A 16054-nucleotide genomic window follows, 5' to 3' on the forward strand; every position below is an offset into this window, starting at 1 on the left:
AACCTTCATATTCAGCCTCTGTGACCAATAGCACTTAACACTCAGCTGAGTGAATATTTGAACATACTCTTGCTGACTCTAATCAAACTGGAACATGTGAGAACATCAGGTTGGGTAGGAGGCAGGGCTGGAATCTGTGGTCACAGGGGCCTCCTGAGTCGGCCTATGTGGCTAGCTAGTTATAGAATTTAGTGTCGGCCTCACTGTTGCTCTATAGAACCCTGGGAGCTAAGTTGCGCTGATGTGTGTGGCAGGTTCCACTACAAGAGGTGCTCTAGTGTTTTATGGACTTGACTTCTCCAGGTTCCAAGAGCCATTAATATGGACAGAAAACTTGAAAAGGGCCAAAGTGCTAGACAGAGTAAAAGTCAAGGTCCAACAGAAATCCCTGAAAAGCCTGTTGGCTTTGACATTATTTTTATGCAATTCAAGAGTAGTAAAAGTGCTTATTTTTTTAAAAATTCATAACATTTTCAAGGCTTTTTTGCTTTTGCTCATAACATTTTCAAGGCCATCAGCATCCTTTTCCTTCCAGTCCTGCTGTCTGCTGCTCATATAACCTAAATAAAATGCTCAGAAAGAGCGCACCAAATAGGGTGGTAGATGTACCGAAACCAGTGTAGCTCAGAAATGAGCTCTCTTGGCCATGCGCGGTGACTCATGCCTGTAATCCCAGCACCGTGGGAGGCTGAGGAGGGTGGATCGCTTGAGGCCAGGAGTTCAACGTCGGGGTGAAGAGACCCAACACCGGGTCGTGGGGGCAATGAAGTCCAGCAGAGTCAAAGGATTGAGAAAAAGAGTTTAAGAGAGAAAGGTGGGACACCGAAGGCCATCGCTATTGTGGAGGCTGTGAAGGCCCTGAGCTCTGGGAGCCCACGGTATTTATTGGCAATCCAACAAACAGGTGGTGAGAATGTGGCGGTCAAAAGGACACATTGCATTAAGCACATGATTTACAGCTGTGATGGTTTAGCATTTATATGGAACATGGTCTGCTACTTGAGATAATGGGAATAGGAGCCTAGGAGGGCTAGAAGCAAGGAGCCAGCAAGTCTAGACACATTCCAGAGGACATTATGCAAGCCCTGCCTCAGTTTCCCTCCCAACACTCGGCTTTTTCCCAACATGCCCCCCTTCTCTTTTTTGTAAAAGAGAAGGTATCATTATTACTATCATTAGTAGCTATCATTATTACTAGCATAAGAGGTGGCCTCTTAATTGAGCAAGGCAATTGCAGGCTGTGCAGCCCTTAATTGCCAATTGGTGATCCAGCTTCATTTTTCTTAGTTAGCCCTTATTCAAACTGGACTTGCTCTGGTTTGAATGCTTCCCACATATCTCCCCTTTCCCTTTTACAAGAAGACCCTTAATCCTAGGGGTTGCAGAAGGATGAAGGTCCGTCTTCTGTAACTTCTTCATGCTGAATAGGGGCGATGATATTCCTGCCTAACTATTAGGGTCTCTTGTATTCAGGGTACAGAGGAGCTGAGTCAGAAAGCATTGGTCTGTTAAGCATCGTGACTCTGGTCGGTCTTCGTTCCATCTTCACATTCAGATTCAACTGGCTCATGGCTCGTACTGGGGAACCCGATCCATGGTTGGGATTCATGGGTCCCTGCAGTCTCCTATTCCATGGTCGTACACATCTTGAGGGCATCCGCATGGTTCGTTCATCTCCTGCAAAAACACAAGTATACCCTCACACACACCCCCACCCCCGTTAGTACATCTACTGAAACAGAAGCAAAAACTTTTGTGGCTGTAGCCGGGAGGTCACTGATAATGAGAAACAGGCTCCTTCTAACAGAAGGCACAGGGAAAGCAAATTGAGGCTTAAAAGCAATCCTTAAACCTTCAATTCACACCATACAGGTGGGTCCACTAGATGCGGTGGCTCACAATAGATCTTCAGATGTTTGGTGGGCACCCACATAGGCACCTGATTGTCACCTGGAGAGACACAAGCAAATCTTCTTCCCCGTAAAATTATCTTTAGGCAGGGATCGGAGGAAGTAGACTCAGAGGTAAGGAGAATTTTGGGGCCTAATGGCTTCCTGATGTTTGATAGGTGCTCCCTCGGAAGTTAGGAATTCCCTTTCTCTCCATATTGCTACATGGGCATGGAGGACTAGGTAAGCATACTTAGAGTCTGTATATATATTTACCCTTTTTCCTTCTCCCAATTCTAGTGTATAATGGCCCCTGCTTTTGTTAGGACGTCTCTCCCTAACAAAGGAGTGGGGCTTTCAGGCATAATTAGAAAGGCACGTGAATACAGTAAGGTTCCCCAGTAACAACTTAGTGGCTGGGAGAAGTATCTAGTGACTGGCTGTCCTAGGACACGTCGGATAGTGACAGATCTGGAGGACAGTTGTCCAGGACAGAAGAGTAAGACTGAGAAGGCCGCGCCAGTGTCCAGGAGACAGTTAACCTCCTGGCCCTCAATATTCAAGCATACCTGGGGCTCTGTGAGGGTGATGGCATGGGCTAGCGCTTGCCCCAGGCACCGAGTCCTGCTGCTGAATCATCTGGTTAGTGGCTTCTGACTCAGAGGACCTACATCCCCTGGGGGCAGTGGGCCTTCCAGTGATTCCCTTGACATAAGGGGCATGGACGAGGGGGCGGCTTATTTCTATTTGGACAATCTTTTTTAAAGTTCCCTTGTAGACCTCACTGGAAGCAAGCCCTATTAGGTATTCAATTTGCCCAGGCTTTCCCTTTTCCAGAGCCTCCAAAGTCGGCTTGCCTGAGGGCCATGACTAAAGAGGTGGCTTTTTTTAAAATCCCGTTTGTCCCATTTCACCTGCTCCTCCCGATCTCTATTATAAAAAACCGAGGTTGCCAAGTTCAATAGGGTTTCTAAGTTTTGCTCTGGGTCTAAGGCAGACTTTTGAAGTTTTTTCTAATGTCTGCAGCTGACTGAGTGAGTGATAAACTTATCCTTTAAGATTAGTTGGCCTTCAATAGAGTCAGGTGACAGAGAGATAATGCTTCCTCAATGCCTCTCTTAGTCTCTCCAGAAAGGCTGTAGTAGGATTTTCTTCCTTTCCCTGTTGTAGTGGACATCACTGAATAATTTATAGACTTCTTCCCAGTTTTCCTTAGTCCTTCTAGCATGCCAGTTAGCAAATGTCTGCGGCACCAACCTCCATGTTCTGATTCTACGTCTCAATGAGGGTCTACACTGGGAACTGCCTGCTGGCCTGTGGGGAATTGTTCTTTCTTCTGGTTGTCATCCTATCATTGACCTGACTGATACCAGAGATTGCCAAACTCTCGGGCTGCAGTTATGGCGGCACTTCTCTCATTTGGGGTTAGTGTCTGATTTAGCAGTAACATTATATCTCTCCATGTCAGATCAAAGGATTGTCCTAACCCTTGTAAAACATCAATATAGCCATCAGGGTTATCTGAGAATTTACCTAGGTCTATTTTAATTTGCTTCAAGTCTGAGAGGGAAAAAGGTACATGCAGTCTGACTGGGCCCAATTCTCCAGAATACATCTTTGGGGCGTTTTTGCCTTGGGGGGAACGTTTCCCATCTGAAAAAAAGCACATAGGGACGCCAGCACCCCTAGTCATTTTCCGATGAGCATTAGTCCTAGAGCATCCTCTGTGGTCCTAATGCTTATTCCTTTCCAGGGTGCGTAACCACCCATGGACCTCTGCTTCTCGGATTAGTTACACTCACCAATGTAGCAGTCCTGCACCTGTTTTCCCGCCTTTCTTGACCACAAAGAAAGGGGTCCGACCTGCTGGATTCTCGTGGTCCTTTACCAGCATACCCAACATTGCCTTTGCGCTCAGGGGTGAGTTCTAGAGCTGGGCTGGGTTCCTGAGTATTTCATAATAACCCGGCTGCCCCATCAGGATGCATTCCCATAAACAACAGTTCTTCGCAAATTCATTTCAGAGGGTGTAGGTAACCTTTTGAGTCAGGATTGAGATAATTTTTTGATTCTGTAAGTACTTTAAGACTTGGCTGAGTGCAAACAGCTCGCATGTTTGAGCGGACCAATTATTAGGCAATTTTCCTAACTCTGCTTCTACAAGAGTTTCCCTATCAATTACTGAATACCCATTGTGGGTTTTGTTTATTCAGTCACCTGGAAGGAACCATCTATTGTCCTGTCCTGAAGGGAGTTCCTCCTAGGTCTGGTCAGACCTTTGTATGGTAATTAAGATTTAAATCCCTCGTTAGGAAACCTGCTGGGTTAAGGGAATTTTCAGTGGTTAATGTTAAATCACCTTTTTCTAACAGAATAGCCCCATACTTTAAGATTTTTGAGTTAGTAAGCTACCTTTTTGCCTTTTTTTTTTTTTTTTTTTTTTTAACTTAGGATAGCTCTGAACTGGTGAGCTGTGCTCACAATGAGGTTTCCTCCAAAGGTTATTTTTCTACTTTGTTCTGCTAGCAAAGCAGTTGCCGCTACCGATGGAATGTATTTGGGCCATCCGCGGGTTACTGGGTTAAGGATTTTTGATAGGAAGGCTACGGGTTGTCAGTGGTCTCAGTGCTTTCGGGCTACGCCCTTGTTTACACTGACAAGGTAGTATTGGAGTGTTATAGGTTCACGGAGAAGACCTTCAATTATCAATTATAGGTTTTAAATTTACCCTGGCTTTTAAAGCAACAGGGTACACTTTTTTCTTTAGCTACTTGTATATGTCTTTGTCCTTTGTAGATGGATTTTAGAAACACAGCAGAGGGACGTTTGCTGTCCTCCCTGCTGGATTATAGTTACGGGAAATTGCCATGCTTCAATGTCTCCCTCGGCTCTAGCCTTTTGAATAGAATTTTGTATAGCACCACCAATTGCTCCAGGTTTTAGTGTTGCAACTACAGGAGCAGTAAGTTTTGTAGCTAATTCATCTTCTCGCCCATTAAGGGGAGAGAGAGGAGGTGGCCTTCACTTAATTCAGCAGGTGGAGCCGACGGGCAAGTAAAACATACTTTTCTCAGTTTCCCTTTCTTTTAATTTCCTGTTTCCTGTTCCTCACATTCAGAATCTGAAGTTTTTTACACTTGTCCTCTTCCTCATCTGAATCTATCTCATCTGTTTGAAATGGCTCAAGAGCTGCTTTTATTAGTGCCCACATTGACCAAACTGAGACTGGAATTTTTGCTCCATCTTTATACTTTTTAAATATCTGCTAATTCTCTTCCATTCCTCCAACTCCATAGTCCCTTGTTCCGGGAACCACAGGCAAAACTGCTTTACTGCACTAAAGAGTGAGTGATAACAAATTCTGAGTACTAACGTTCACTCCCCCTCTCCGTAATAAATGCCTTAAGAAATTTAAATAAGCAGAATGTCTGCTTTTACTTTGTCCCATTGTTAGCCTGGTTCTTCCGAGCGTGCTCAGCTTTCCTGCCAAGCTTCTTTTAGACGTCCTCGGGTGTCCTTTGACGATGCGTCCTCCGCTTTCATAGGTTCTGGCGTTCGTTCCTTCACCGGGGTCTTTGTCGCCCCACATTGAGCAGCCAGGAATGTTGGGGTGGCCAGACCCCAACACCAGGTCGTGGGGGTGACAAAGTCCAGAGGAGTCAAAGCGAGAGACAGGACTAGCTGGATTTCCCTAAGCCTAGCTGGGAAGGTGACTGCATCCACCTTTAAACACGGGGCTTGCAACTTAGCTCACAGCCAACCAATCAGAGAGCTCACTAAAATGCTAATTAGGCAGAAACAGGAGGTAAATAGCCAATCATCTATTGCCTGAGAGCACAGCAGGAGGGACAAGTATCAGGATATAAACCCAGGCATTTGCGCAAGCAACGGAAACCCCCTTTGGGTCCCTCACCTTTGTATGAGAGCTCTGTTTTTACTTTATTTCACTCTATTAAATCTTGTAACTGCACCCTTCTGGTCCGTGTTTGTTACGGTTTGAGCTGAGCCTTCACTCGCCCTCCACGGCTGCTGTTTGTCGCTGTCACAGACCCGCCGCTGACTTCCATCCCTCTGGATCCAGCAGGGTGTCCGCTGTGCTGATCCAGCAAGGCGCCCATTGCCGCTCCCAATCAGGCTAAAGGCTTGCCATTGTTCCTGCATGGCTGAGTGCCCAGGTTCGTCCTAATCGAGCTGAACACTAGTCACTGGGTTCCACGGTTCTCTTCCGCGACCCACGGCTTCTAATAGAACTATAACACTCACTGCATGGCCCAAGATTCCATTCTTTAGAATCCATGAAGTCAAGAACCCCAGGTCAGAGAACACGAGGCTTGCCACCATCTTGGAAGTGGCCCGCCAACATCTTGGGAGTTCTGTGAGCAAGGATCCCCGGTAACAAAAGGATTGAGGAAAAAGTTTGAGAGAAATGTGTGCACCGGAGGGGGGGGCGGCCATCATTATCTTGGAGGCTGCAAAGGCCCTGAGCTCTGGGAGCCCACGGGATTTATTGGTAATCCAACAAGGAAACAGGTGGGGAGAATGTGGAGGTCAAAAGAACATGTTGCATTAAGCACATGATTTACAGCTGTGATGGTTTAGCATTTATATGGAACATGGTCTGCTACCTGAGATAATGGGAATAGGAGCCTAGGAGGGCTAGAAGCAAGGAGCCAGCAAGTCTACACACATTCCAAAGGACATTATGCAAGCCCTGCCTCAGTTTCCCTCCCAACACTCGGCTTTTTCCCAACAGTTCGAGACCAGCCTGGCCAATATGGTGAAACCCCATCTCCACTAAAAATACAAAAATTAGCCAGGCGTGGTGGTGCACACTTGTAATCCCAGCTACTTGGGAGGTTGAGGCAGAAGAATCACTTGAAACTGGGAGGTGAATGTTGCAGTGAGCTGAGATCATGCCACCGCACTCCAGCCTGGGTGACAAAGCAAGACTCTGTCTCAAAAAAAAAAAGAAAAAGAAATGAGCTCTCTTATCCCTCCCCAGTTGTCTCCTGGCATCACTGGTGGGGAGGAAGGGCACCAGGACAAGCTGTTTTTTAAAGGCACCACCTTACATTTTTATGATTAGCAAATGAAGACATACATCCTAGAGAGGTATCTTTCTCTCCGGTGTGTATGTGTGTGTGTCCACACCCTCAAAAAGGTATGTGGCAGCACTATGACAATAAATTGCTTACAATCTACACATCTTTGATGAGATTGGTTAATATAGTATATCTACAACTGGCATATAAGATGTGCATTACTATGTAGCCGTCAACAACTATATTATGTAAATGTGAAATCGATGCTCAAAGGTATTCATATTATTTTAAAAAGTTAGAAAGGCTATGGAAACCATATGTATGGTATCCTGTTGTTAAAACACGAGTGCATGTGTGTATTTAAATACAAAGACATTCCAACAGGACACAAAAATTCTCTGGGTGATGGAATCATGAGTGAGTTATCTTTCTGCTTATGCTTTCTACTTTTTCCATAATAGTTTCTAAGCAACATTTGTTTCTCCTGCTAATAAAAGTAATATATTTTTCAATTTTTCAATTTTTTTTTTTTTTTTTTGAGACTGAGTCTTGCTCTATCACCCAGGCTGGAGTGCAGTGGCGCAACCTTGGCTCACTGCAACCTCCGCCTCCCGGGTTCAAGCAATTCTCGTGTCTCAGCCTCCAGAGTAGCTGGGATTACAGGTGCCCACCACCACACCTGGCTAATTTTTGTACTTTTAGTAGAGATGGGGTTCCACCATGTTGGCCAGGCTGGTCTCGAACTCCTGACCTAAAGTGATCTGCCTGCCTCGGCCTCCCAAAGGGCTGGGATTACAGGCGTAAGCCACCATGCCCGGCCCATTTTTCAAATTTTTGACAATACGTAAGTAACATTTAATAGTTATTTATATAAGAAAGACTCCCAGATACCTGAAGGGTTCACTTCGTCTCCTCTTTCCCATCTTAAATGATACCCTTTTAGGGAGAACTCCTCAAACACCTCATTGAAAACTGCACCCACAAATCCCTGCTTTATTTCTTGCCATTAGGCTCTTGGTCTGTTGTGGGTATTCCTGCACTAGCATCCAAGCTCCTCGAGGACCGGGGGTTTTGTTTGTTCTGTTCACTGCTATAGCCCCAAAGGCTAGAACAGTGTCTGATACATAGGAAGCACTCACTATATATTTGCTGAAATGATGAATGAAACAGATTTGTTTTACAAAGAAGTTTTGCCTTTATTAATAAGAAACCAGTGATGTTTAGTTTTAAATAACTTTTTTAAAAATGTCATGTCTTTTAATGTCATGTTAGCCTTTCACTGCAGAGCCCACTTAGAGAGGCCGATAAAAGCTATAAACCCTTCTCCTTCCTGCTCCCCATGCCCTCTCAAATCTCAAACACACACAGAAAATTGAATATAGTATTGGGAGGTTTTGACTTCCCTGAAGTCTGTTCATTAACTTCTTAAAGGTTCCACTAACCCCAGGGTGAGAGCACTTGGTTTAAAGTGTGGCCTGGCTTAGAATCATGATTTCTCTCCTATTCTAATGATTCAAAGAATCTATGTGACTTGAATATCAGTCTTTCCCCTTCTCCCATTAGCCAATTAATTGTTAAATGGATTCCTTCTACAAAACACTCACTGCTTAGAGAAAGGTAAGTTCAATATTTGCAGCTGATAACTTGATGAACAGCCACCAGATGAAAGCTGAACAATCTACTTAAAAATCCAGAGATTTGAAAAAGGATAGATGTTACTAGAACATAGTCAAAATGTCTAGTAAAGTCAATTTTTTACTTGTCAATTGAAAGTCTAGGGTCACAATCTGTGACAGAGATGGAAAAACAGGATCTAGTCCACATAGAATTTGCTTCTTGAATTTTATTATTTAAAGAGCAAAATAAAAGGAAGTAATGCATATTCACCAAAGTCAAGTTTTCCATTAAATAGAAGAAAAATCTAATACTTTGTAATAAAGACCATCTAGCTAAAAACAGATCATTAAAACAACAATAGAGATTTGACTCTGTATTTTATTTCAATGAGCACACTTCATTCATTGTCTGTAGGAAAACTAGGCTAGGTCTCAATAGACAACAGTCACAGTTACTGAGCAAGTAAATACTCCACACTTGCATGCCTTCCTTTATTTCTTGATGTCTTCAGTCTCATCTGGCTCTCTCTCTTGATGCTCTCTTTCCCACCTCATTTCTTTTAACTCTTGTCTGTACTTCCGTTCGATGAACCGCTTCTGATGGGCCATCTGGGGAAAATTATCTGACACAAGGAAATATATTTTATATTTAATAAAGGATAGCCACTAGTGCAAAGAATGATGCAACTAAACATATACACATACAAATATACGTGCATATGAAATGTGTATAATTGTATTTTATAAGGCACAAGATAGAAAACTGTTTTCTTCCCTTATTCTTTCATCACTCAAAAACATATTGGAAGTCTGGATGAGTGTCCCTGATTGTAAATTTCAGTATCTGATGTGAACTTGGGTATAGCAGGCACCGAACACACAGAAATGTCAAAACACAGACGTGTGGCTTGGGAATGATACCAAGCAGGTGCTTTAGCATCACTCTCCTAGCAACAGGTGACTTTCTGGGAGAGATGAAAGGATACAGTAAAATGGAGTCATAGTTTTTGAAAAGCTCAAACTAAAAACTTCAAACAAATGATATTATCACACCATTATTTACCAAGAATTAAAGATTCAGAAAAGAGCAAAGAAAGATCAGGTGGACAAAAAGGGGCCACGTTCTAAGTCATTATGTCTGATAATTAATTTTTAAGTTTACGATGACAGGCCCAAAGCTGTATCTGCAAAAGTAACTCAAGTAGAAAACTTATTGGGTTAAAGCGGACACATAACCTCATGTTTCAAATACATGAAGAATCCAAGATGTGGGCAAGCATGGCATGCTTGGGGGCAAGTTCATTTATTTGCTTTAAGGATGATGCGTAATGAAGTGGATCTACATATACAGCAGGCCCCTCATCAGTGATCTCGCTCTCTATGGTTTCATTTACACATGATCAACCATGGACCAAAAATAGGTGAGTAAAATGTACAATAAGATATTCTGAGGGAGAGAGAGAGAAGGCACAGCATACCATCAAGGGTACATTTACACAACTTTCATTACAGTATATTATTGTTCAATTTTATTTAATTATTGTTAATCTCTTTCTGTGCCTGATTTGTAAATTAAATTTCCTCTTTCAATTAAATTTTGCATGTGTAGGAAAAAATATAGTCTATATAATGTTCAGTTTTATCTGCAGTTCTAGGCATCCACTGGGGTCAGGTAACCCCATGGATAAAGGGAGATGACCGTATAATAGATCCTAAATTCTTTTCTCCCTCTTAATTTTATAGTATACCATCCTTACACCAGGTTGAAGAAGGGACAGGGTGGTGGGAAAGCATCTGAAAGACAGGTGGGGAATCAGCAAAGACCTGGTATGTCTGGGGGTCAGAGATTGATTTTATTTATTTATTATTTATTTATTTATTTAGAGATGGAGTCTCGCTGGAGCACAATCTCTCAGCTCACTGCAGCCTCCACCTCCCAGGTTCAAGCAGTTCTCTGCCTCTGCCTCCCCAATAGCTAGGATTACAGGCGTGTGCCACCACAACCGGCTAATTTTTGTATTTTTAGTCGAGATGGGGTTTCACCATGTTGGCCAGGCTGGTCTCAAACTCCTGGCCTCCTGCCTCGGCCTCCCAAAGTGCTGGGATTAAAGGCATGAGCCACTGTGCCCGGCCCAGAGATTGATTTTAAACAAAAAAAGAACATGACATCTGTATTTTGGAATTAAAACAGTAATAAAATCCTATTCCTGAACTGATCAAATTGATTCCTTATGTAGGTTTCAAATATAACTACTTTTTTCAAAAATAAACAAATCCCACTAAGTTAGCTGTAAAGCAAGTTTCTACAAAATGAACTCTATTTCCAGAATAAACTCTACTGTTAAATCAAATTTGCATTTGAAAAACACAATTCACATTTAACTATTGATAAAACTTTTAAAATATACCCTTATAGCCCTTTTCCTATGAAGTTGCACTACCTATATATGCAATGTAAATGTGTATATACATACATATATACATATATATACACACACACACATATACCTAGACACTTGAACATTTAAAATCATTACTCATTGGGAAAGTACAATATAGGTATGTATATATGGGTACACTTTTTTTCACTTATTCTAGCATAAGTGTTTTCCCATATCATTAGTTTTTAAAACCATTACTGTAATGGATACAACATTTGGGTATAGCAAGGGTTGGTAAACTACTACCCACAGGCCAAATACAGCTATCTATCTGTTTTTATAAATAAAATTTTATTGGCAGACAGACACACCCATTAAATAGACACATCCATTAGTGTGCACACTATCCAGGCCAGTGGGCTACAATGGCAGAGTTGGAGAATTGCGACAGAGATTGTATGGTCTGGGAAGTCTAAAATGCCTACTATCCAGCCCTTTACAAAAAATGTTTCCTAACCCCTGGGATATACCACAATTTATTAAACATTTTCCTACTCTAAAACACATAGGTTTTTTTTATCTGCTATTATAAATCAAGTTGTCATGATTCTCATGGTATGAACTTTTTTTGGCGGGGAGGGGAAGAGACAGGGTCTCACTCAGTTGCCCAGGCCGGAGTTCAGTGGCATGACCATAGCTCACTGCAGCCTCGAACCCCTGGGCTCAAGTGATCCTCTGGCCTCAGCCTTCCAAGTAGCTAGCACTACAAGTGCATGCCACCAAGCCTGGCTAATGTTTTCTTGTTTGTTTTTTTTAAAATTTTTTGTCTTCCACCTTGGCCTACCAAGGCTATGAACTTCTTTAAGGAACTGCTTACATACTGCCAAATTGCTTTCCAGTAGTTTAAACAACTCACTCCTACCACTATGGATATGCAGGCCTGTCTCAGAATAGGTGATCTCTCCAGTACTGTTTTATAGCTGAAAACAAACAAAAAATGGAATCTCACTTTTATTTCACTCTGATTGCAAATTTATATGTACAACGGATAAAGTTCCTAATAGCCAGCTTAAAACTCTCAGTGAAGAATCCATGGATGCTGGACGCTGGCAGTATCAGCGTCTGCTCCCACTAAACTCCCTGCCCCTGAACAGGAAACTTTGCTGATTTCCACTTGGCTCTTGGCCTGCTTGCCTTTCCTGGAATCTCTCCCATGCCTGAGGATTCTGGGCCTCTTCACTTTTAGCTTCCCGCACTTTGCTGTCTCCTACCTCATTTAGCAGGGTACTTGAAGCATAATAGAATTGCACTGTCATGTTGTGCCCACAGGTTCTGCTGTGCAGCACAATAGACCTCAGAAGAAAAATCCCTTGCACTTAAACCTTCAGTTTACAAAAGACTATGCAGTTTCCTACAAGGTCAATCATGTAATTGAAGTTTCTTCAACCCACGCATCCTACTCCTGGGAACCTATTCCTCAGAACTAAAAAGCACCAATATATAACATTTATTGGTGATAATGATTTAAAAAAAAATGTCCACCAATAATAAAAAGGCTGAATAAAATATAGCACACCTATAGCAGGAAATATTATGCAGCCACTAAGAATGAACTGGAGCTGTTTTCTATAATCTGCAGGGCTGCTCATGATACATTATTGAGCAAAAAAGAAAGGTGCAGAGAAGTATGTAATAACAACCCATTTAATAAAACAATGGCCAAAACAAAAAAGAAAAAACCTTCACACGTATACTTTTCTGTTACAAGATTTTAAAGAATAGAGAAATGTATGAAAGAAAACACAGGCCGGGCGCAATGGCTCATGCCTGTAATCCCAGCACTTTGGGAGGCCGAGGTGGGTGGATCATCTGAGGTTAGGAGTTCGAGACCAGCCTGGCCAATATGGTGAAACCCCATCTCTACTAAAAATACAGAAAAATTAGCTGGGTGTGGTAGGAGGCACCTGTAATCCCAGCTACGGGGGAGGCTGAGGCAGGAGAATCACCTGACACCTGGACCTGGGAGGCAGAGGTTGCAGTGAGCCGAGATCACGCCACTGCACTCCAGCCTGGGCAACAAGAGCGAAACTCCATCTCAAAAAAAAAAAGAAAGAAAACACAGTAGGCTGTTCATACAGGTCACCCGCGCTGAGATTAGGACTCTAAGCAAAAAAGGAAAATGCAAATCAAAAAGCACTCAGGAATACTTTTATTTTTAAATATAAGCCCATTTTAGAATGTCTCACATTCTACTATATTCTCTGTGTAAAGAATAATTCTGAAGAAAACAAGATCACATTTTATCAGTACTTACCATTTTTCTCCTTCCTCATTTCCTTTCCATAAAACACTCATTACATTACGAACATAATTATAGGAAAAAAAAGGCTTACATTTTTCAAGCGCATCCATTGCTGCTCCCATTTCTGCCTGCTGAATACTATTAAATAAAATAAAAGTAAGATATACTTTAATTTCAAGATTTTTTTTTTTTTCAAAAATGCAAGGTATGGCTACAAATTTTTCAGGCTGATTTTCACGTTCAGTGCATAATATCTCCTCTGATTACTTACACTGTCACACACTGAATCGCACAGATAGGAATATACACGAGAGCATGCAGAAATGTCATTGATTTGCACAAAGCCTCCTTAAGTTATTCACTCCACACTTTAATACTGCAATAAAATGCCTTCCATTTATGTTAGGTCTGAAGTATTTCATACTTAAGTTTGAATACCCTCACTGTAAAGTTTAAAGAGGAAAAGAATAAAAAAAAATATAGACAGGTTTCAAATCATTTCTCAGTTTAAGATACAGACTGGAGAGTTCAAAGAAAGGTGATAATATACATAATTCTTTTCACCTAAAGATGCTAGCATTTCCATACAGCTCAGGTGAGCAGTAGTAAATCAAATATCTAACAGAGCTGGACACAGTGAACTCATACCTAAAATCCCAGCACTTTGGGAGGCTGAGGCAGGGTGGGGACCACTTGAGGTCAGAAGTTCGAGACCAGCTTGGCCAACATGGTGAAACCCTGTCTCTACTAAAAATACAAAAATTAGCGGGCATGGTGGCATGTGCCTGTAATCCTAGCTTCTCAGGTGGCCGAGGCACAAGCAGAGGTTGCAGTGAATGGAGATCATGCCACTGAACCCCAGAATGGATGACAAAGTGAGACTCTATCTCCAAAAAATAAAAAAGTCTAATGGTCGTGTCATGTGCAACATGACACATCTTACACGCACAGCTTGCATCAAAGTGTGGGTAACTAAAACCAGGCAGACCTTCTTAACAGGTAATGTGGTTTTCTCAAGATAGCTAAAGCCCCTTACACAATGGTATTCCCATGGTCCAGGGCTGATTCAGGGCTTGGCTTTGAGACAATTAATGTGGGGACATTAATCTCTGGAATTCACTTTGCTACGACTCTTGAACATTTTATTCTCTGAGTTAAAAAAGACAGATGATTGAGTTTGGAGATACCAGCTAGGGAATTAGACACACAGGATGTTCATTCAAAGCAATTCCAGGTATTCTCTTCTCATACCTTGGTCCTTTCCCACAGCCTATTCTTTCTCCCTTGAAATAAACAGCCACAGTGTAGGTTCGGGCATGGGATGGGCCCACTGTCTGCAGAGTCCTGAAAGGGAAAGGAAAGAACATTTATCATTTATTAAGGTAAAGTGTTATTTGTCATGGTTACTATGTAACTATGAGGAAAATCACGTACTTATTGCCTAGACAGAGTTCAGTAAAATAACAGGAAATGTGAAAATGGCAGAAAGGTAAAAAGAGTTAAGTTTTTGATTTGCTAATCTGACAAATATCGAGAGCGTTTGAAATAGAAATTTTTAAAAATTCTGCATTGCATTTTAATATTTCTTCCCAAAGTAATATAAATAACATCAAAAGGCTAACAGTGAAGTGTAAAATATTTTTAAAGAATTTCTAAGTGTGCATATTCATAAACTTTCATCATGAAAAGTTAAGAGCTCCTGTCTATTGGTTTTCAGTGCTAATCACAGCCTAAGACAATAAATATTGGGGTAATACATTTCAGGCCACATCTGAATGCTTTCACCTCCTTTATGGATTCTTTCTAATGTCTGTATCTTATCTAAAAGATCAGAAAATGTATTTAATTTCTGAAACATCTGAGATCACTTCAAAGGTACGCTATAATGCCAAGTACACAACACAATCGCCAAAAAAACACAGCTCCAGGTACTTGGGATTTTAATGACATGGTGCAGATTTCAAATGCAGTAAAACTGATAACTTCATGGAAAAGGGAAATTAAAAGTAGCCAACAAAGATAATGGAATGAACATAGTAATCTTAAAAAAAAACATGTAAAACAACCCCATGATCTTGATAAAATGAGCAAACTCATCTTGTACTTTCATTTGGGGGATTTATGAGAAGGGAGCATAGCAATTTCCTTTGTGTTCATACGCTCCATGGGATGAAAGTGCACGAGTGGCTTCTTGAAGGTAGTACTTATTACAGTAATCATGCCTGTGCTATGGAAAGTTTAGCATCCTCATTTTATTTATTGAACCTCAATTATCACTCTGATGAGGAAATGCTATGAGCCTTTCATAAAATACAGTTTGGATATTCATTATGCTTATTAGGCACATAATAAAGTGCTATTTCTAAACATTTGGGGCCTTTTTCCCCCAATAAATAAAGGAACTATTGTTTAGCAGTGACAGCTTCTTGGCGTAATTTATAGTAGCTTGCTGTGGGGTGACTCAACCTCTTCTCCTGGCCTTAGTTTTTCTTTAGCAAAAAGGCCTATAAAGTGTTGTGACTGTTAAATAAAAATATGCGAAAGGATTGAAAATTCCCAACTGCCAGTCTAATGTTTTTCCTTGTGTATTTTGAAATTTGACAGTCCAAAGGGGAGTTTTACTCCATACAGAACACACACACAGATGTGTGCGCTTACAACCGTGTATGCATCCACACGGGGTGAAACAGTTTTGAAACAACCTTTAAACATCCTTAAAATCATGTACCCAGACAATACCTTGAGATGCAACCCACCTATTTCAATAATCATTTCATTTTGTAATTCCACTTTGAAAGCATCTTCTTAATCAACCTATGTGTGT

General features: G+C 41.6%; 1 protein-coding gene across 12 annotated transcripts in view; it reads right to left on the reverse strand.

Annotated features, from left to right (window-relative positions):
- Nucleotides 1–8908: 8908 nt before the first annotated feature.
- DROSHA (drosha ribonuclease III) overlaps nt 8909–16054 on the reverse strand; it is a 130904-nt gene continuing 123758 nt past the window's right edge. For 10 of the 12 annotated variants that reach the window (XM_054488091.2, XM_054488087.2, XM_054488094.2 and 7 more), the window contains 3 exons: nt 14482–14574; nt 13322–13368; nt 8909–9170 (listed from right to left, as the gene is read on the reverse strand). In XM_054488091.2, the coding sequence (XP_054344066.1) occupies nt 9040–9170; nt 13322–13368; nt 14482–14574 (271 nt within the window). In that variant the 3' untranslated portion in view covers nt 8909–9039. The remainder of the gene's footprint in view (nt 9171–13321; nt 13369–14481; nt 14575–16054) is intronic. The other 2 variants (XM_063664693.1, XM_054488093.2) reach the window with 1 other exon arrangement.

The sequence above is a fragment of the Pongo pygmaeus genome, chromosome 4, assembly GCF_028885625.2.
Source record: "Pongo pygmaeus isolate AG05252 chromosome 4, NHGRI_mPonPyg2-v2.0_pri, whole genome shotgun sequence".
Taxonomy (NCBI): Eukaryota; Metazoa; Chordata; class Mammalia; order Primates; family Hominidae; genus Pongo; species Pongo pygmaeus.